At 37.8% G+C, this 21,823-nt stretch overlaps 1 protein-coding gene across 6 annotated transcripts in view; it reads right to left on the reverse strand.

The window, feature by feature from the left end:
* Positions 1-326: 326 nt before the first annotated feature.
* MSRA (methionine sulfoxide reductase A) overlaps positions 327-21,823 on the reverse strand; it is a 188,581-nt gene continuing 167,084 nt past the window's right edge. For all 6 annotated transcript variants that reach the window (XM_034421296.3, XM_060693088.2, XM_034421302.3 and 3 more), the window contains one exon: positions 327-2,015. In XM_034421296.3, the coding sequence (XP_034277187.1) occupies positions 1,854-2,015 (162 nt within the window). In that variant the 3' untranslated portion in view covers positions 327-1,853. The remainder of the gene's footprint in view (positions 2,016-21,823) is intronic.

Genomic DNA, 21,823 nt, shown 5'->3' on the forward strand with positions numbered 1-21,823 from the left:
ATGGCCGACACTGAAATGCATCATACGTTTTGCTGATTTCCATCACTGACCAACAGGATGAAAAGCAAATAGCTGGAAGTGGTTGTGTGAGTGTGGCTTAAAGGATGTGACCAGTTCACAATTTCACCATTTTCTTTGTTACAAGAGAGCATTTGGAAGAGAGATGCACCACAAAGATTGAGGCTACATATTTATGGCTTTGTGGAGACCTCCAGGAAGGAGTATCTGATCTAGAGTTACCAACCTGTAAACCAAAAGTCAAGTCCCAGACCTGGATTTCAAATACAAGATAATAGCATAACAGATAAACACAAAGAACCATTATCTATATTTGCAGCCCTTTTATTGTTATATATTTGATACAGTTTCCCTACTAATATAGACCAATTCTCAGGTCAACAGAATCTACTTTGCTTCTTCTGCATGTGATACATTCCCACTATTGAGAAACTGACTCTGTATGTGTGTGTTGGTGTAAGAGATTGCGACTGGTGAAAGAATTAGGGAACACCTTTTTAAACATGTTTGTATGAAACAAATATTTGGGGCATGAAAGAAATCTGTGAGTGGAAAACCTCCTAAAACTTCAAGCTTTCTTTTTACATTTCAGAATCAAGCTGAGAAATCAATTAAGAAACTTACTCAATATGTTCTCACATCCCTCACTTACTTTCAGCAAATACCCAATTTCTTGAATAATGTAATAGTTTTTAAGGGTAGTTATAGCTACATAATGTTCCCACTTGAAATTTATTTAGCAGTTGACTTCAAAAAGCATATATATAATGGTACCAAAACCTGGGGCAGAGCTATCAGGCTAATAGCTAGTTGTTAATATTGTAACTCTGGTGCTAATTTATAAAGTGAATTGCAAGATTGGATATTTTGAGTAAAGAAATGGGAGAGGTGTGGAGATGCTAACCCTGCCCTTGCCTCCTGTTTCTCAAATTCAATTCATTCCCAGGACATATTCCCCCCAATAATTTTGCTAATATTCTTTCTTGTTACTTAAACTTGACATGCATACATTTGCCTTAACTCTTCAGCTTATAGTATTAATGTAAAAAGTTATGTTAGCTTATATTATACAAAATCCCACCAAATCTTACCCACATGGCACTAATGGGATTCTGATGCATACATATTCAGCAAGATTATAAGTGTGCAAAATTGCAGCCTATATGTCACATATGACCATGACCACTTTTGCAAATCTGGCCAATGAACAGAGCCAAAAAATGAAAACTGTTCCCTCTCATTTTAGGGGTTGGGAGAGTGCTTAAGGAGTGAGATTTCCTTAACCTTAATCCTTGCAATAGTTTGTGCATTCATTTGTTTACAAAAAAAACCCACAAATCTTTTAAACACTGCACCAATGGATATTGTACAACTGGAGTTTAGCCCTCAACATGCCATAGAAAGACATTATGGCCTTCATGGCTTCAGAAATTGCATGTCTCTGATATAAACCATCATGGACTGGGCCACTTCAGATGTTCCTATATTTTTAAGAGTGATCCTTCACAGTTTTAGGAGGTTATTCATCTTCTGAAAAGGCAGGAATACTATGCTTAAGCAGAAAATCCTCCTCCACTATGCAGATTTTCTAAGTGTAATGAATTTATTTCTATTTAAAAATGTTTTTTTCCCCTATCTAAACTCAAAAGGATATAGTCCAAGGAAGATTGCACAATTAATTTTGCATTACTTGATACTATGCCTTTCCTTGAGAATATATGCCACTGATTTCATATTTGTGAAAACTACACTGAAGTCTGCGGTAAAAATCCAAAACACATTTCTTTAATTTTGACATGTGGTTTAGGGAATGATTGCCCTGTGAATAAGGATCATCATTTAATACCAATAGGACAGGAAACCCCTGTGCCTCTGAGTCCACAGTAACCATTAGGGTGCTTGCTTAGGTACTGCTGATGATATTCTTCAGCATAATAGAACTCTGGAGCCTCACGGATTTCAGTTGTGATGACCCCATGATTATTCTCTGTCAATGCCTGCCAAAGACAAAAGAAAGAAAGAGAAGGAAAGAATCTTATTAGGAATGTTTACAAGAAGACATATGATATGATTAATAACAGAACTTTGAACTTGATAAGAAAGAGAAAATATTTATCAGTTTAACGGAGAACATGCTTCCCTCTAAATCTAGGGTTAATGTGAACATGAGCAAATATAGCATGATGGGTAGAGAATTAATTTAGGAGTGGGCTACCCAAATTCAAATCCATACTTGTTAGAAGCTCCTGGATGACATTGGTCTACTCACTGTAGAAGGGGAGACGTGCCACTTTATAGTAGTCAAAAATCAGAGATTAGTTAATCTGAATAGATTCCTTCAAATTATAAATCTAATCAATATTCCTGAGCCCCGATTTTTGCAGGTGACTAGATACAATTGTAGAAATATGAATATTGTATATCTATAATTCTTTGGATAAAGGATTTAAAGACAACTATCTGTGATAGTTTTAGTTTACTATAGAAGAATTACAGGCCTTGCAGAGGTGTTGCAAAGAGACTTAAGATAAAATGTGGAGACTATCAGTATTAATACTTTCCTATTGCTTATAATAAAAAAATCACCCTCAGTAAAATATTTTCCTATGTTTCGGTTGAATGAAAACTAAAGCAATCATCTCCATAACTTTAGTTTAAATGGGGATATTTTAATAAATGAAATGGGAAAATAATCCTTGGAATGAACTCTCTTATTACCAGTATTTACTTTTCTACATTATTGTTACCATTCACTGCATACTTTTTACAATGGACAATTAAAGCAATCTGAAAGAATTCAACATTTTGTTTCTTCAGTCAGATCGTGATAGTCTTTTCCACCTTTTCATTTGCACGAAACAGATACCCATGGGGGTATTCCTTCAATTTGGAGAAAAGATAGAAGTTTCGCACAGCAAGTCCCCCTCAACTGAAGTGAGAGAGCATGCACTAAAGAAAATGTCAGAGCATTAATACATTAGTACTTTTGTCAATATACAACATTAAAGGAATTACTTTTCATTCAACCCGTTATGCCACTTTACAAAAACAAGAGATGGGGTGATAAGCACCCAAAATTTTGAGATAATTAGAAAATTGGATGAATTCTGGATATATACAGTATATTTGCTTCCTCTAGAACAGGGGTGACAAACTCACATTGTCACGGCGGTGTCACGTGACATATCGGGACTTCCCCCCCTTTGCTAAAATGGGCGTGGCCAGCGCATGACATATCCAGCCTGCAGGCTGGGAGTTTTGACAGCCCTGCTCTAGAAGGAACAAAAAGAGATTCTGCTTGATCACGGAGTTGGACTAGAAGACCTCCAAAATTCCTTCCAATCCTGTTATTCTGTCAATTCTGTAATAATCTGATAACGGCTTTTATCATTAAGATGCACAAATATTAGGGAAACTTTTCCCAGATGGGCATCCTTGAGACATATAAACTTCAACTTTCAGATTCTCAGAACTGCCTACATTGGCAGCCTAGCTTTAATTTTGATACCAATTAAATGAGTTTGTACTTTTGATGCCAGATTTCAGTGGATTGGGAAAGTAGAATTTGCTTGAAGCTGGGTTGCACTCAAGCTTTTGAGTAATATCTAGAATAATACAATATGGTTTTGGAAAGTTCAAAATCTCTTCTTCTAGGGACCCATCATTTAAGATTGGAAATGCAATTTGGTCCAGCATCCCGATCCAGCTGGCAGAAAAGATTCTGTCAGTTTATAATTTTCCTAACAGATAAAAGTCCACAAGTCCCCATGCTGCAGGATCAACTTTCAATCTTAGTTTGCAAATAGGTTCTTGGCATCGAATAAAATTGGGAATTTTATTAGATGCCAAGAACATATCAGAGCTAGCTGATTTCCATGCTCTTCCTCACAGGGATCTGCTAGCAAAACAATTACTAAAATATCAGCATTGGATTATGGTTTCCATGAGCCATTGAGAACTTCAGACAATTCTATTATGTACAAAATTAAAGTTCACATTATGCAACTTTTTTCAGCAATCAAAAATTAAGAAGAATCTATAGCACTTGAAGCAGAAATAGCGCCTTTAAACATCTAGGGTTCTTATTAAACTTGATGACAGAGAATTTATTTTAAAAATAATTTAAAAGAAAAATATCATGTTGAAAATTTTGCCATGGATAAGGTATATGGTTTTTAAATTAATTTAGCTATAAGGTAGCCATGGGGTACATGTGATGGTCTAATTCTCTATTGTACAATAATTTTTCCAGTTGTGTGTAGTTTCACTGGCATTCCATACTTCAGTTAAATTCCCTCCACTAAAAAAGGCAAAATCTTGAAATTCCTTCCATTGGGAGTTTTTCAGCAGTCCTACAGTCACTTCTATAGGTCATCTTCTCCTTGAGAAATTGTTGAAGATTTCCTCTTTCTCCTACAGTCTGTCTGTCCTCCTAACCTGTCCAAGAATTAAGTTTCTGTTCTCCAAAGCACATCCAGGTGGACCTGTTCTGCTGTGACTTCTCCAAAAAGGGGTGGGAGTGCCTATGTCTGTCTGAGGAACATCACTGAGCTACTTGGGTCATTGGTCTTACTATCATGAAGCAGCTTTCTGTGTTCTTCACTGAAATGTGAGTTTGTGTGTGTATTCATATAAAAGTGCTGGATATACAATGTTTTTTTTGCATTTGTGCAGAGGGAATGTGCTTCAGCGACTGTTTAAGGGACATGTTCCCAGAATTCTGCTATCTTACAATTTTAAGATCTTCATCTGAACCTAATTTATCCTTCAATGCTTACAGGTACAGGGCCAGCCCTTTGAGAAGTTTTTTGCATTTTTTCAAGCAGCTTCATATGCACCCATAGTATACTGGAGGAAAGGAACAAAACCAGTAGAAGAGGGAGAGACAGGGAGAGAGAGAGATGTGAAGAATGCATTGTGCCTTTCCAAGAGAACTTGGCATCAGTAGCCTCTCTCATCCATGCTAGCTATGGAACAGCAATGACTTGGCAAGAGTCAAAGAAGCAGATGTCAGCCTCATCTGGTTGCCTCGACTCCAGTTGTTTGTTTAAAATGAACAGCAAAACCAAGCTAGCATGGGGGTCTTGGTGCCCGGGGAGAAAGGAAATGCACCAATCCCTTCTGGTCAGTTCTTTTTCCTCTGGCTTGAATGAATGTGATGTAGCCATGGAGAAAAAAAACCCACCAGGAATCAAAGCTTAAACAAAGAAGATTATGGTACTCTTGAATGCAAGCTTCTCAGAAGGTATCGGCACTTAGCCAACTTGTGATGGTATGTGGGAGACCTTGGTCTGACCTTGGGAGACACCCACACACCCACACACAAAAGACCTACAGCCGGGACAACAAAGGGAACAAAGTCCACAGATTAGGGAAAAGCATGGGAAACATTTCAGGAGAGATCCTGCCTAGTTTCCCTGGAAGTTAAAAAGACAGGATGGGAGAAATATTTTCAGTCTGGCAAGATTCTGTTTAATGGTTCCTTATAATAAAGTTAGTGCTGATGCCCCTGGTTGTGCTCCTTGTCTGGATGAGCACAATTTGACTGACCTCAAAAAAGGTAAGCAGAGTTAAATCTGGTTAATAGTTAAACGGAGGATCACTCCAGAAAATCTCAATGATATAAATTAAAGTGGAGGACTGGGGGGAAAAATCCTCCCAAAGGCAAAAGACTTTTCACTTTGACCAGAAACTGCATGGGAACGCCAAAGGAATGGAGTGCAGCTTGAGAATCATTATGGTTATCTGATGGTATGAAGCAGATACGGTCTTTTAGCATATTCCAGAGCTGAGTTATTCACTCTCTGGAGGTGCTAATTGAAGCCTTAACTGGAGCCATTAGTTTAGATACCAGTGACTTCAAAGCAACAGGGTCATGAAAGAAAACCTGCTGTGAGGTATGAAACTGATAAAAGGGAAGCAAGGAGTTCAAGTTACACATATACTACAAAGCAAGAGAGGAATTCCATTTTTAGATAGCCCTGTGTATAACTGCTTCAGTTGACAGACACACAATGAACACTTCCCTTCCCTATGCATCCCATGTTATAACTGCTTCAATTTAAGCAAAGGAATAAAAGCTATTATTATTCTCTCCATTTCCGCACTTCGCAGAGCATGCACCTATCAAGACCAGATGAAAAATAATTTTCATCAACCCAATGGCCAGAGTTTCACTTGGTGGACTGCAATACAATTTAAAATATTAAAAGTACCAATACTAAAACTGTAAAAAGAAGCACAATGCATTTATAAATAATACAAAACAAAAGATGCAAATAAAAATTTACACAAGCCATTATTCCAAGTAAAATTAGGGACTAAAAATCGAAAATAGTTAGTTGGAAATAAGTACCATTTAACTGCAGAAAAAGATAAAGTACTTTTACAGGCAGGATTGTAGAATGATGGAAACATTTGTGTAGAGAGGACATATTCAGAATTGACTACTAAAAAGTGAGGTATGAAAAGTAATAGACCAGCTGTCAAGCAGAAAACACTACCAAATTGTTTGAAGCTGTATGAAAAGAGGTAGCTAAAGTATTAACAATTCTGTGCCAAGAGGTAGCTATGGAACAAAACAGTGTGGCCTAGATATTAGGGAAAAAATGGTCTATATATTTGTGCAGAAGAAAAAAAGGTACAAGAGAACAGATAAATTACTAACGATTTGTGAATCATTATATAAACAACTTATTGAAGATCTTACAAAGAATAATGGAGAGAAAAATACTAAATGAATACATGTTCTGCCCCAGCTACGGACCCCAAAGAACACAGCACACACAAAGTCTGTATAAATCTTAGTTTACTAAATTAAATCAGTCTTTTTCAAACAAAGGCTGTTAATTAACTTTCTTAACAGCCTATAAGAATCCAAAGAATAAATAATCGTAATCTTACTATGGTTGGCAGAAAGCCCAGAAGCAATTTGCAGGAAGCTGATAAAAGAACTAAGATCAAGACGAAAGAGAGTGAACGAAGTTGTTCCCTGCAAATTGCCTCAGTTGTCGTCCTTCCTTAAATAGGCTAAGGGAGTGACCAATTAGCCCCAAGCCTTACTCTCGAGGAGACTTCCTCCTGAGGAGCCACTCCTGCTTTTTGGCAGCTCTGCGCCAAAAAGAGGCTCCTCCTCTTCTTCCTCTTCACTTATAGGAGCTTCTGGAGGTTCTGAAGGCCCTGGCTGAATCCCCGCCTCTAGCACCACATCTTCTCCAGCCTCCTCATTGTCTGACTCAAGTGCCAGCTGCACAGGCTGCTGGTGCAGCACCACACCAGCCTCCTCGTTGTCGGAATCAGCTACTATGCACAGGCCGCTGACGGGCCACAACAATACATAGGTTTCCAAAAAGGGCCATGAGATCATGCTACAGTGAATACTTTAAAGCTAATGGTTATGCTAAAACACTTGAAAATGCCAAATGCTCCCTTGAGATGATGATGAGCAGGCAAAAATTCACACTCTTATTGTGGTTGATGCCTCTATATGGTACTACTAAATCTGAACTTTATCCTGAATGTGTTACAAAGGGATTGCAGTTGTGTCACAAAGGGTGGCATTTTACGTTGTTTGCCATTATATAGGATTCTGCTGTGGAAAAGTCAGTACATGCGACATTGAAACAGGCATATCTATGAAACCAGAAAGTCAGCTCCATGAACACAACCCATGGTCAAAGATTGAACAGATGCATTTGCACCACACATTAAACTGATTAGCAGTAACGTGGCTGGTTTCTTTGTAACTCAGCATGTTAAGGAAATCAAACTGTATAGGCTAGTCTCTAGGTTGGTATAATATTAGCGGATTAATTAACCAGATTTATTTATTAGAAACATATTCCGTTCAGTTTAGTAAGTAACTTAGGGCAAGTTACAATTTGCAAAGATAAAAAAGCAAGACATTAAAAATACAATACAATGTTATAAACACTATTTCTTATTTCTATTTCATTATAATAGAAATAAGAACAGCATTGACCAAGGTCAACTCACACATATCTCATTCAACAGAAATGTCAGCACCATATGAGAGAACAAAAATCCCACACATGTCTGTTGGGCTGTGCTTTCTTTTCTTTTGTGGCTATGCTTTTAATTCTTTGGCTGAATGTTTTCATTACAAAGCAATGTTGCTTTTTTTTTAAATGAGCTTGACTTTTGGTTTGCCACTGTTATCTTCTGGGATATTCCCTCAATTCTCCAATCGAGCCTACCATCCTGGAATTTCCTGCTGGATTCCTATTCCAGTGCTAACCAGAGAGCTCAATCTTTTGATACCAATCAAGATTAGCTAGGTACTCTTTCCTTGCTGATATTTAAAGTTGGCATAGTAAAAACTCCATTTTATAGCAGAGGCAGTTGAAGAATCTGACTCTTCAGAATGACAAAGCAAGCACTATTCAATGGAAAGTCTGCTCTTGACATATGTCATGGCACACACACAAAAAAGGGGGGAGGTTGCATTGTAGTGTCACAATGCTTATTTCATCATGTACCTCCGCTTCCTTCCCTCCCCATGCTAGTGAGTAGAAGTCAAACCTTGGTTTACTATACCATTTGGTGCAAATAGGCTATTTTTTCAATCTGAACATCCACTGCATCCGAATTTATGTTACTGACATCTTTTACATTATTTGAGTAATTGACTAAATAGTAAATCTATTGCATCAATTTATGTCATTTCAATATGTAAATAAACAGGCACACATAAAACATCATTTATGTAATTATACACATGAAGTAAATTGATATATATTATATCTGTCTATATTTTGTCTGATTGCCTTGGAAAAAAACAAAAACAAATTTAGTCCATTATATGAGGAGTTGCAGTTTAAATAACATTTTGTCCGTTGCATTGATCGTCTGAAGAATCAGGCATTTCCTGTACTACTTACTATTGCTGACTACTAATAAATGACATAAGCAGATACTTGAATATGCAGCCAATCATCCTCTAGCCTCCTTTGCCAGGTTTAAATTCTCTCATTGAGGGGAGAAAGCAACTGACAGCCAATGATGGGCAAATCTTTATGGCTATTTATGGGCTGTATCATTTTCATATCTGTTCAACCTGAAGTTAATCTATCCAATTCCCACTGTATTGGGGAATTTAAAAAAGGATTCAGCACATCTGTATATGAGTATGTTACTTCTATATCTATTTTCTCACTGGAAACATATTTTTAGCATATTTTAGCTAAATATGCAAATTTGTGAATACATTTAAGACAAAAATACAGAAACTTTCAGAATATTTCTTAAATTAAGAATTGCACCCTAAAATTGAACAAATAAATGCAAATTTTAGATTTAGTAGTTCTAATCTCACAGAACAAGATAGTTCACATCATAATTTACAAAGGTCAAATTCTGTAAGATCCCCACTAATGGGTGCCAAAGATAAAAACCACAGACTGATTACAGAGATACACCACTCACTATTTTTTACTTGATCAAATAACTTGCTTTTTGGGTACAGGAAAGGGCAGAGGCACGTATCATTTAAAACAGAGGTCCCCAACTGGGCTGTGTGAGCAGAGGGCCAGCATACATGCATATGTGCACGCAGGTCAACTTGTGCAAGTCAAGCTGTGCACAGATGCATGTGCGGGATGACCCACTGTTTGCACATTGAGCTGTGCACCCACCTGCCACTTGCATGGCCCAGTTCCCCCCTTCCCCTACCCCCCCGGGCCGTCAAGCTATAAAACTTGGGGACCACTGATTTAAAATGAAATGTGGGAAAGGGGAAATTAGGCAAAGCAAGTAAGCTACAATCAATATTACCCAGGTTGAATTGCCTACTTCACTTTAGGACCGATCTCAGTGGACCATGTTTTTATGTCTGTTTGCTGAAGAAAGTATCTCTAATTGGAATAATCTGCACTACCTCTTTAAAAAAAATTCAAAACACTCAAGCTTCAATATCAATCTAAAGATATTTCACTGTTTATTAAGGGCCCATCAATACATGTTTCTTTAAGTGAATTGGATATCATAGTAGGGAAAGCCTGAAGGCATTTGGTCTGGTCCTTAAACTACAACCCTTCTTAGGTCACAATAGTTATCAGGCCAAGTCAGAGCCTTCCTCTCACTGGCCTTCTATTGCAAACTGAAGTGCTCTATAACAAAAAAAAAAAAAAAAAATGGGTCTGACTGAGTGTGACACGTTGCATACACATCAATATATGTGAGAAGAAGGGTTGCTCTGCAGAGGCACTTGCCAACAAACTCACTTTTGGTGCCATCTGCTCTAAAGAGAGCCAGCACCTGTTCGGAGCAGCTGCCGATTGCAGAACGTAGGTAAGAGAAAAATCAGGCTCATTCTCGACTTGGCCGGCTGCAGGTAACACATGGCCTTCACCAACGGGAATGCCAACTGTTCCCTTTTAAGCATGTCCTAATTAGGAAACGGAAAGCATTGTGAAATCTCAAAACTGTTCAGTTATATGATCACAGGAAGTTTCCAGAAACAGGAAGTTTCCTCCCTCTCCTTTAATGTCAGGTTCAGTTGATTCATCAAAGTGAGATGGGAAATGAAATGAACAGTCTAATTTTTCTCTCTCCATCTTTTAACTGAGCTTGGTTTAACCTGGGGATGAATGACTACTCACATCACTTGTCATGTAGACTGACTGCAGGAATCATGAGCCATCAGGAAGGCATCAGCTTAGAAAAATCTGTCCTGATCTACGCCTCTTTTTTTTTCCCCTTTGGGGGCAGCTTCCCTCATTATTGTTCTTTTTCAGCCATTAAAACATAACACGTTCCCCACGCTTTTCATTTATAAGCAGCTCCTGTGCATCATTTGATATTTCTACTAGATATTAAAAATAGGATCTTCTCACTTGAAAGACAACATTTCTACAACCTTTTAGAAGACTAGGCTTAAACAAAAACATATACCCAGCACAGCCAGATACCTAAATTTCTGAAAGGACACAAAAGGCTTTTTTACCACCTAAAAAACCTAGACGAACAAGAATATAAAAAACACCCTGCTGTAGTAAATCAAGGATTCAAGTGAATCCCTCAAAGGACTCCTGCCCTTTAGAAGCTCCATAATGAGATTGCTTCTTTACAAGCCGTAGTTTTTTTAAACTTACTGCATCATCCAATAAGTAGACTTAGATAGTTCACCAAAGAACATTCCTAGTTTGTTTCTAGGAATGCTCTTTAGGTTAGTTGTGACTAGAAGAAACCTGTGGATGACATGCTAAGTTTAAAATAAATAACAGATGGTTTTTCTCCCAACTGCACAGCTCCACATGAAACATCTGATGACCAACAGCCCATTCAGAATCTCTAGCCATGCCTTGATATTTTTCTTTCCCTTTATTACTGTAACAAAGCCGAAAGAGGATAGAAAGTCAGAAAATAGTCTGTCTCTGCAAAGTGTTATCCCTACTGTTGTTACCTATAAACGTTTAGTCTCATTCTCACATCCCACTTAACCTGCTATGAAGATGCTCACCAACTATTCCATTCCCAGCCTGCTGCAGTGGAAGCCTTAAGTTGTCTGTAATTGTCCACTGTTAAAATTGTGTTTTCCTCTTTATCCTGCACAATGCTTGCTAAATAAATGATCAACATTTTCATTATAGGGCGGGTGATAATACACTCCAAGGCAGGGATCTGGCAAGTTCCTATTGGCTAACGTTTTCTATGAACATGACTTGCTCCATCTAGTCATTTGAAGCTAACCTCTATGGTTTGGATTGAGGAAGAGATCACACACCTGGTTTATATAGTGGGTAGTTTGTTTTTGACACAAAAATATCAATCTAGTGGAAGATTAGCACAATGTAGTATTCTGCTGACACAGGATGATAGGTCTACACATTAATATTAACATACTACAGATGGGGAAACTGCCTGATGATGTCATAATATGCACATCCCTGGACATGATCTCAGAGACCCAGTAATGTTGGCAACAACCCTGTAGAGCTGGGACAGAAACTCTTACAAAGCCCTTCAGTTTTGCTATTCTTCTTTCAACTTGCAACTATTTTTGATTTATTGCCTTCTCTGAGAAAATAGATGGGCGTAGGAACAAGGAGGAGGGGCACCCTCTGTGAAATACAGGGATTGAGGAAGCAAAGGAATGTCAGCAACTGTCAAAGACAAATGAGAAAGTTCATAGGTAGAAAGTTAGAGCTTCCCTTAGTTTAAGAGCCCCCTACCACTCAAGCCATCAATTCATTCTCTCAATGATCCTCTTCCTTGAGAAGAATTGAAATTATAAGCCAGTTTATGTTGTAACGTATAACAGTATAAAAATGTTTGCACCAGGCTTCAAAACAATTACCTGAGAGCAAAGGACAAAAGCAATACCACAACAAAACAAAGCCATTTAAAAAGAGTTTTACTGAAGAGACAGAACCACCAGATCTGGAACACAACATTTCAGACGGTCCCAGCTGCTGTCATTCAGTCTTTTATAGCCCAGATCTGATAGCGTTAGAAAAGGTGTGTGTATGGAAATCAGTGTAGCAGGAACCTTTCTCTTCACACAGGTTCCTATCCTCCCCTCCAGCTGTCCATTCATATGAGCCTGAAAGTCACAAAGTTTGCACTGTAAGGTCCTGGCCATTTCTTTGATTCTGACCACAGGACTTGCATAGTTCTGCCCAACACTGTTTATACTTTTCAAGCCAATTCCATTATTTCACTAGGACTCCCTGGTATACATGAAAAAGGTTTCCCTTCACTGAAGTGTGCAGGCAATATAACAGCAGGGAGGGACAGAAAGAAATCTCCTTGTTTTGCAACAGGAATTGAGCCTAACATACTGTCATGAGAAAAAGAAAGTAAACCCACTTTGAGTTCTATAGTTTTATATATCAAGACATAGTAAAAAATTATCTGGTCCTTAGCAGTTCTTAAAAGTAGGTAAATGCAACCTCAGATGGACAACAACACATGACATATAATACCATGTCATCATTTATTTTACAAAAAGAAAGCCAAAATGGATTTTAACAGATTCAACTGATATTTTTTAAATCACTTTCCCCTTTCTTTTTCTTTTTTCTTGGGCAAGTGATGTACTTACTTCAAACAAAAACTTGGACTGGGACAGCCTGCCTAGTTTAGTTTGTAAGAATAAAGATGGCACTGGGTGAGTGCTTTGCTTTTTCAGTTTCCTAGCTGCTAATATATATATATATATATATATATATATATATATATTAATATATATATATATAATATATATATATATATTAATATATTGTATATTTTTGGATATACAAACATATCCAAAAAATGCACAGCCATACGGGTTCAGGAATCTGACAGACACCCAAAAAGAGATCTTGGTGTTATAAGTGGTGGGTTGCCCCCAGTTTGGACCGGTTTGCAAGAACTGGTAGTAAAACTGGTGGGAGGCTCCGCCCACTGACCCGGACGTCATCAGGAAGCTTCTGCGCATGCAGCCCCGTTGTGAACTGGTAGTAAAGTTAAGTAGAACCCACCCCAGGTTTAGAACCACTGTTCAGAACATTGAGTTGCTGTGACTTATCAAAAAGCTTGAATTTTGTTTCATCTATCCAAGGAACATTCACCCAAAAATCTTGTGACTTATCAACATGGATTTTAGCAAATCTCCATCTAAGTTTTTGTGCTGGCTTTCAGAAGCCTAATCTTCCTGGGTCTTCTACCATGGAGGCAGTTCAACAGTAAGAGATGGTGGATTTGATATTGTTATTTCTTGATCTTAGAGGTCAGCTAGGGTCTCTTCTGAGGTTTCTTTTCTCCAGCATTCAAGTTTTCATTCCGTTCAGTATGGTGTCAGTTTTCCTCTTGTGGCCATGTCCAGGGTGGGTGGCCACGGTCCCATGTACTTTAAACCTCTTGATAACATTATCAATCATGGTCACAGCAACATGAAGCTCTTTGGGGGTAATTTTTGAGTCTTTACCTTCACAATGCTTATTTACTTTATTTATTTATGTATTATTTATTTATTTATTTGTTTGTTTGTTTATACAATGGAGAGCATTGTATGGAGAGTAATCTATAACTAAGGAAAACTTTCCTGACAATTAGAACAATTAAACAATTATCCTATATACTTGTGTCTGTTTCAATTCATTTCCATGGGATATTGGGATTCTCTGGAGAAAAGTGGAGGGGTCCAATACTTTTGACCATTTTTTTAGAAATGCCGTCCTCTTCACGAGGAATGAGAAGTAAACCTCAATAACATACACTGTTAAAGTAAAAAAAATAACAGTAAGACTTCTCAGCAGAAGTACACACATTTGTATTCTTCAGGGTGACATTGTATATATTGCCCTCCAAGATTTCATTAAACTCTGTGAGGAAAATGTTTTTGCATATATTTGTCTGCTGAAGTACACATGGCCCAGTTTAGGTTTTGAGACATAAGAAATCTATGTGCTTCGTTTAACATAGAAAGTAGAAACCAGTGTTGTGAGGGAAATGCCCACTTATATTAGGAACCAAAGGAATTCGAGGAAGATGCAACAAAGGGTTGTCATTGTTTTTTTTGTATGCACACCATAGAGATGACTAGGCTCATCAGAAAGCAGCACCCCCAAACCAACAAGATTACAAGTTACATATTCTCTGAAACGGTATATAAGACTTGCAAAAGCATGATAAACCTGGTTCTGCCAGTGGGCCCAGGGAACCCAGAGCGGGATGGAGCCCATTAAATGTCTCGTGTGATTGGCTGTCGCTGGGACGGGCGGTGGGGAGTGGGGGATGATTTTATTACATTAATTTGTTTGATTTTTAAATTAGTTTTACTGTTTTTAAATGTGGTTTTTATATTCTGTAAGCTGCCTTGAGTTGCCATGGGAGAATAGGCGGCAATATAAATTTAATAAGTAAATAAATAAATAAATAAATAAATAAATAAATAAATAAATAAATAAATAAAAATTATAGCATAGCCTTTACAGCTGGAATGTAGCATCTGATAAGAACAATCAGGTGACCTTAGTACGGACTCACCTGCTGAGTCTAAATTCTGTGTTTTTAAGGAGGCTCTAAGCCCACTCTTTCTACTGACACCTTCTTATATAAACAATGTTCTTTCATGCCAAGAAAAAAATAACAACTTGGTTTCTTTTCTCTATCTCGTTCACTGTCACCGGGCAGTTTCATTTTGCTTGCTCTTTCTGCTGTGCAATTCAAAATCCCTCACAGCTATCAGATATGTAAGAATGGAATATTTGTCCCTCACTTCAAACCTGTGTAGGGTGAGGTGTGAAGGGTCACAGTGATGAGGTAATTCATGCTACCAGCAATAGGGTAAGGGTTTGTTTTGTTTTCTTTTTTCTTTTTTGAATATAGAAAATGAAGTGAGGGGAGGAAAGGCAGTCTTTCTGTTAAAAGGAAGAACCTTTGGTTTATTTTTAAAAAAGATGGTGGAGTGCTAAATATTGCCTCTTCTAATGTTTCAGCTGAACTGAAAGATGCTTCCCTACCAGGCTGTTACAATTTAACTTCTGCTGGCATCTCTATTTCCAAAAGGAAGACAAGCAGGAAGTTGAATGCTCCACAGCTGAGAACACGCAGATTTGGAAGCAGCAGGCTGGACCAGATGGAAGAGTGATTACTGACGCTGAAAAGTTATCGTCTTTCAAAAAATCTTGGCATTTGAAATGACAGGATGGGAAAAAAAATAAATGAAAAAGAGAACATAAAAGTGGGTTAGGCTTGTTGCTGGAAAGTTTTCTTATCACACTCCCTTCCAACAGTGTGAAGCTGAGAAAAGTTCCTCCACTTAAAAACAGGCCATGGCAATAAAGCACCCTTTCTCTAAACTGGTTTCCTCTCTGAGCAGCATTTTCTATCCTGCTATGGTCTGGAAGTACTAGACTACAATCTCCATTATGGCTGTCTGGAGATGATGAGAGTTGTAATTCAGGACCCTGGAGAAACAGCAGGCTCATATATTTTTTTGCCCCTCCTCTCCCATTTCTGCATTAGAAGGCAGCTTCTAAATATAACACAAATCCAGGTGTGTGGGTTTTTTTAATGTAACTGGTGACACTAAAATCAGAGTAAAACAACAAGTTACGATAGATCAATATGGGATCTAAAAATCCCCATATTGAATCATCTCAACTTGTGTATATTTTCTCATAAAGCAAGGCTTTTCACAAATTTGAAAAGGAGAAAATCAGGCAGTTGCTACTGAGGAAGTTCTTGAAAGTTGAAGTATAAGCGGAAGACATCAATGGAGAGAAATCACAATGTAATAAGGCCTTTAATCATGCTGCAACTGAAAAGATGGGGTACCAAATCTAGACTGCAAAAATCCAGATAGATAATTACTGTTTTCTGTATTTTTTTGCTCTCACCTTGTTGCTTGGATTTCTGAAATGCAGATATGGTAACTATACTCTTACTTATTCCTTACCCACAGATTTCACTGGCATCAACTCAGTGCTTAAAAGTACATGAAGGTTTGTAATATCTAAATATTACAGAATTTGCTTCCTCTAATTTGCTGATAAGGAAACACTTTCTCTCCCAACAAGGGAAGTAAGGCCAACAACAGCAACAACAGTGAAAGCCTACATAAACATACACAGAACATGAAAGTATTTCATATACATGGATATCTAAGGATATGAGTAACTCTGGGGAATTTAGATAAAATAAGTGACATAACAGTCACACGGTTGCCAATTCCAAACAAATGAATGCCTTTGTTTTGATATGTAAACATTTGTGCCAGTTGTGCAGAAGAAGCCTGAAATCACACTGTTCTTTCAGCCTTGCATCTTCAGATCTAGTCTGCTACATGTCAAACATGATATCAGAAGAGAGAAATTTCTAGAGAGTATGGGTTAGAAGGAAGCATGCTGAGGTTTTTTTTTCATTCTATAATTACTATCACATTCCAGAACTGTCTATATTACAAACCTTGGCCAGCAATAATCCTGGGCATATAATTTTCCTGGCAATTCTCATTTCCTAGGCTTTTAATCATGGTATCACTATAGACATTTTTTCCTGGCTGAAATTTCCAAAAAACAAGGAATGGAGTAAACAAAGGTTCCTCCAATTTTATTCTGAGACTCAACAACTTAACCCTCTCATACACCAATTAAACTAAGAGTGTGAAGTATGACAGTGTTAGCAGATAAAAAGAAAATCCTGTATCTTGGAGATGTACCACTTACACCAAGGACAAACATTGTCAATGGGCACAAATGAGAGAATTTTCCCAGGCAATTTAACTGAATTCAGAGCAAGGTAACCTAAACCATAGGTAAAGAAATTCACCTGATAAATACACGTCCTTGGGGTAGGGGTGACTAATCAGAGACTGAAGTGTTTGCTGTGTAATGGTGAATAGACTGCCATGGCATTGTGCCAAAGAATAAAACATTTCAGGAGAAGATGACAAGAAATTCTTGTTTAACAGTAAATGGAATTAGCAGGGAGTAGAAGCTTAAGAGGACAAAAATAACATCATGAGAATTAATTTCCCTGAGATGTCTTGCAATGCAGAGAAAGCCAGTTTGTTTTCACCGTAGGTTTCAGGTTAAATGCTACTTAATGAACCAGTGAAAGCAAAGTTTTTGAAGCTTCAGAATACTGTAAGCCTACATAGATAGGCCACTTGATAATGCTTCCTAAATAACTGAAATATCCAAGAATCGTCAATTATATGAAGCTTCCATTGCTTAAAAAAAAAAAGCTCATTCAAAACCAATTTAGCATTGTCAGGGCAGACAAAGCCTCTGTGACAAGATACTAATTTCTATTCTCATTTTCAACTAAGAGATACTTATAGATCAAGGAAAGCTGCTAGCCCACATGCATGTATAAAGGAAGGGCCTTGTATCATGTTTGATTACTGGGCCACCTAGCTTGGCATTGTTGATACTGATTTGTAAACATTCCCCAAGGTATCAGGCAAGAATCCTGCCCAATTTTATCTGGATATCCCAAAGACTGAACTTCATTTCTGCATGCAACTTCAGAGGAGGTTTGAAAAGACAAACCTTATTGTTTTTTTACCCCCTGCAACTTCCCAACTGAAGATATTATGAGGAAAATGATAGAACTGTGGCACTGATTACACATCCAGAACTTGCAAGCTACTCCACAACCATTTAGGACCATGCTTTAAAAAAAGAGCAAAAGATAAAGAACTAAGAGAAAGGGGGAGAGGGGGAATGCTAGTGTTGTTGCTAGAGAAGACGGAGGGGAGGAAGAGCAGAGACAAAAACACAATGGAGGGAATGACATCTGAGATCCTGTGGCCAGATGCAGCTGATGTCTGCAGTAGCTGTGAGATACCCACAACCCTCAACAGCTTTATGGTGTTTCTGCTATAAGCCAACCTGAGCAGAAGGACAAATATAATTTATCAAAAGCTTTAAGGCCAGCAGGACTTCTTGTTGACAATAGGAAGAAAGACAACACAAGGCATTATGTGACTGAACTAAAAAAGAAAATCTATTGCAAAGAAACCCACAGTAAAATACCTCCTAACCCAGCAATAGCAATGTGTGTGGAATGAAATATAAACATTAAAACGTCAGAATAGGACAGCATAGCTTTAATGGAAGAGCAAAACCACAGAATGGTAATCAAACTTCTTTTCCCTATTGGTATTGCTCAGAAGTGACTGTTTTAAAGAAATATCAAGTCACACATATAAGCATAGGCATACATATCAAACTCCTGCATCAACCATTCCAACTTTATGTGGAACCTGAAGATGTCTGAGGTATTATTTACACTTCATCTATTTATCCATACCTCCTCTAAAGGTCATTTTTAAAAAACATTATAAATGAATAAGAAGGTTCTTCTTGTCTGCTGCCATCCGAAACATGAGGTAAATTCCATTTCAAAACACTTTTTAAGGGAGAGATGGCGCAGAAAGAAGAATGGATTGCTTAGGCACACATTGCAACTCTTTCCTCTTCAGTTGCCCCTAACAGGGATGGGAAAACCGGCAGGAAGACAGAAGTTGTGGTCACATGAAATTCTTACTTAATGACCCATATAGTCCTCATTTAACAACACTAACTGAGAATGGCAGAACTGCTTGTGTTAAACAGTGTGATCACATGACAGAGGACAATTAATCAGTGGAACAGTTTGCCGCCAGAAGCTGTGGGTGCTTCATCACTGGAGGTTTTTAAAAAGAGACTGGACAGTCACTTGTCTGAGATGGTATAGAGTCTCCTGCTTGAACAGGGGGCTCAACTAGAAGACCTCCAAGGTCCCTTCCAGCTGTATTCTGATTGATTTAATAGCTTCACTTTGTGATGGAAATTCCAGTGCAAATAACAATTATTAAGGGAGTTTACTTGTACACATAAAACTAATTGCATTTTGATATCTGTGATATTGAGTTCATGCCAAGCGAGTTATGCCATGCCATTTATTTTACCTATCATGAGTAGACTTATTCCCTGTAGGACACACAGAAAGAAGCTAAGCTGTTAGCTCAAAGAGTTTACAATCAGAACAATAAAGTACAGGCTAATGCCCAAACAGCGGTACTATGCTTATTTTCTATATAAATCAAAATCTGCATTTCTTTAATTAATCACTGGAAAGAAAAGGCACTTCTCTGAAAAAAAGAGTCTATGGATGATTACCCTTAATACAGATAATGTGCAAATGATGCCAACAGCCTGCAAGATAGATGGGGCTGAGAGAGAGTGACTGGCCCAAACCTACCTCTTGAAATTTCATGGCTGAAGGTGGATTGAACCTGGATTGAACCCCAGTTGCCAGCCAATATTTCATTACCCATACTTTCTCTTTATAAAATTTCTAGCTTAATGTTTCAAAGCAAGTCCTTTGCACTGCACTCTGAAGAGTCTGCTGCACTGTAGCTGCAGGAAGAAAAAATAATAATAGGATGAATCAAAGCAGCATATATCCAGATGATGCAATATGGCAACAGTCTCTAGAAGAAAGTGATGCTGGGTGCTGCCAAGTTTCAAATTAGCTCCCTGCTTCATTAAAAACAGCAGTGCTGTTGACAAATTCCCCCCACGTCTTACCACCCACATCACCCAGTGGAGGCAGAGAAGCCCAACAATTGTTTATTTCTGTTGCTTTCTGTTTTTTTTTCTTCTGAAATTTTTTGTCTTCTGAAAAGAATTTAGGAGGGCTGAGGACTCCTGTTAACATTGATTCCAAGGTAACAGCTAATATTCAGACTGTAACTGAGATCCTTTGTTGCTGTATAGCAGAGGTGTGCACATTTTCCAAGCCATGGGCTAGCTTTGATCTGTAAGTATTGTGTTGATCATACAGTACAAAATTTAGTGTCATGCCATGCAATTTAATATTAGCATTTGATTACATTAACGAAGGCAACATGATTTTCCCTCTAGCAGTGATGGCAACTTTTAGAGGGCATCTGCAGGCTCATCCCAAACCACTCCATAGACTGTAGCTGGTGTGCTGCCGTGTGTGGCAGCAGCCAGAAAAGCTAATATAATCCTTGGTTGTATAAACAGAGGCATAGAATCAAAATAATGTGAAGTATTACTACCACTTTATAAATTCTTAGTGAGACCACTCCTGGAATACTGCATCCAGATTTGGTCACAACATTACAAAAAAGATGCTGAGACTTTGGAAAAATTGTGAAGAGGAGCAACTAAGATGCTTAAGGGCCTGGAGACAAAAACATATGAAGAACGGTTGCATCAATTGGGTACGGCCAGTCTAGAGAAAAGAAGGACTGGAGGTGACATGATAGCAGTATTCCAGTATTTGAGGCACTGCCACAAAGAAGAGGTGGTCAAGTTATTTTCCAAAGCACCAGAAGGCAAGACGAGAAACAATAGATGAAACTACTGAAGGAGAAAAGCAATTTGGAATTAAGGAGAAACTTCCTAACAGTGAGGACAATTAACCAGTGGAACAGTTTGCCTTCAGAAGTTGTAGGTGCTTCATCACTGGAGATTTTTAAGAGAAGGCTGGACAGCCACTTGTCTGAAAAGGTATAGAGTCTCCTGCTTGAGCAGGGGGTTGCACTAGAAGACCTCAAAGGTCCCTTCCAGCTCTATTCTGATTGATTGGTTGGTTGGTTCTAAAATACCAGATGGTCTGTGAATGGTCTGGAAGAGTTTCCCAACCTCTCACTCACTTCTGTATATACATATCTAGATACATATCCATCATGCTGTTCTCTTTTAAAGTATTATGCACAGCCCAGAAATGGAGTAAATAATAGAAAACAACAGGCATTAAAGATATGTGGTAAGAAAAGGAAATACACACACACACTCAGGAAAGAAAAAGAGTAAAAGTGCAGAGAAGAGAGAAGTTGGGGGGGGGGGAAGAAAAAAGTTAGAAAAAATGACTTCTCACTTTTTAAATAAGATATAGATGTCAAAAGTCTTTTCATTCATGAGGATTGTCAATTTTTCCATCTCTAATTCTCCAGCTTCACAATTTATTCTACCAAAATGTATTCAATTTGTTGGTATTTGTAGATCTTCCACCTTTAAGTTTATACAAGTCTCACTTCATTTATAGAATGCAGGTATAGAAATAAAATTATCTATCTATCTATCTATCTATCTATCTATCTATCTATCTATCTATCTATTTAGCATACATAAAAAAGAGTCCCGTAACATTTTTCTATTTGTTTGTTCATTAACTCCAAAAGAAAAGCATCCGGTTTCAATTGTACATTCACTATTAAAATCTTCTGCATCAAAATACTGTATATACATGACTCCAATATTATCTAGCTTTGTTACATGTCCATCCACCAAATATGAAAAAATGTTCCTTCAGTTTGATTACATTTCCTACAAAT

This window comes from Pantherophis guttatus, chromosome 1 (genome assembly GCF_059756535.1).
Source record: "Pantherophis guttatus breed Tessera chromosome 1, ASM5975653v1, whole genome shotgun sequence".
Lineage (NCBI taxonomy): Eukaryota > Metazoa > Chordata > Lepidosauria > Squamata > Colubridae > Pantherophis > Pantherophis guttatus.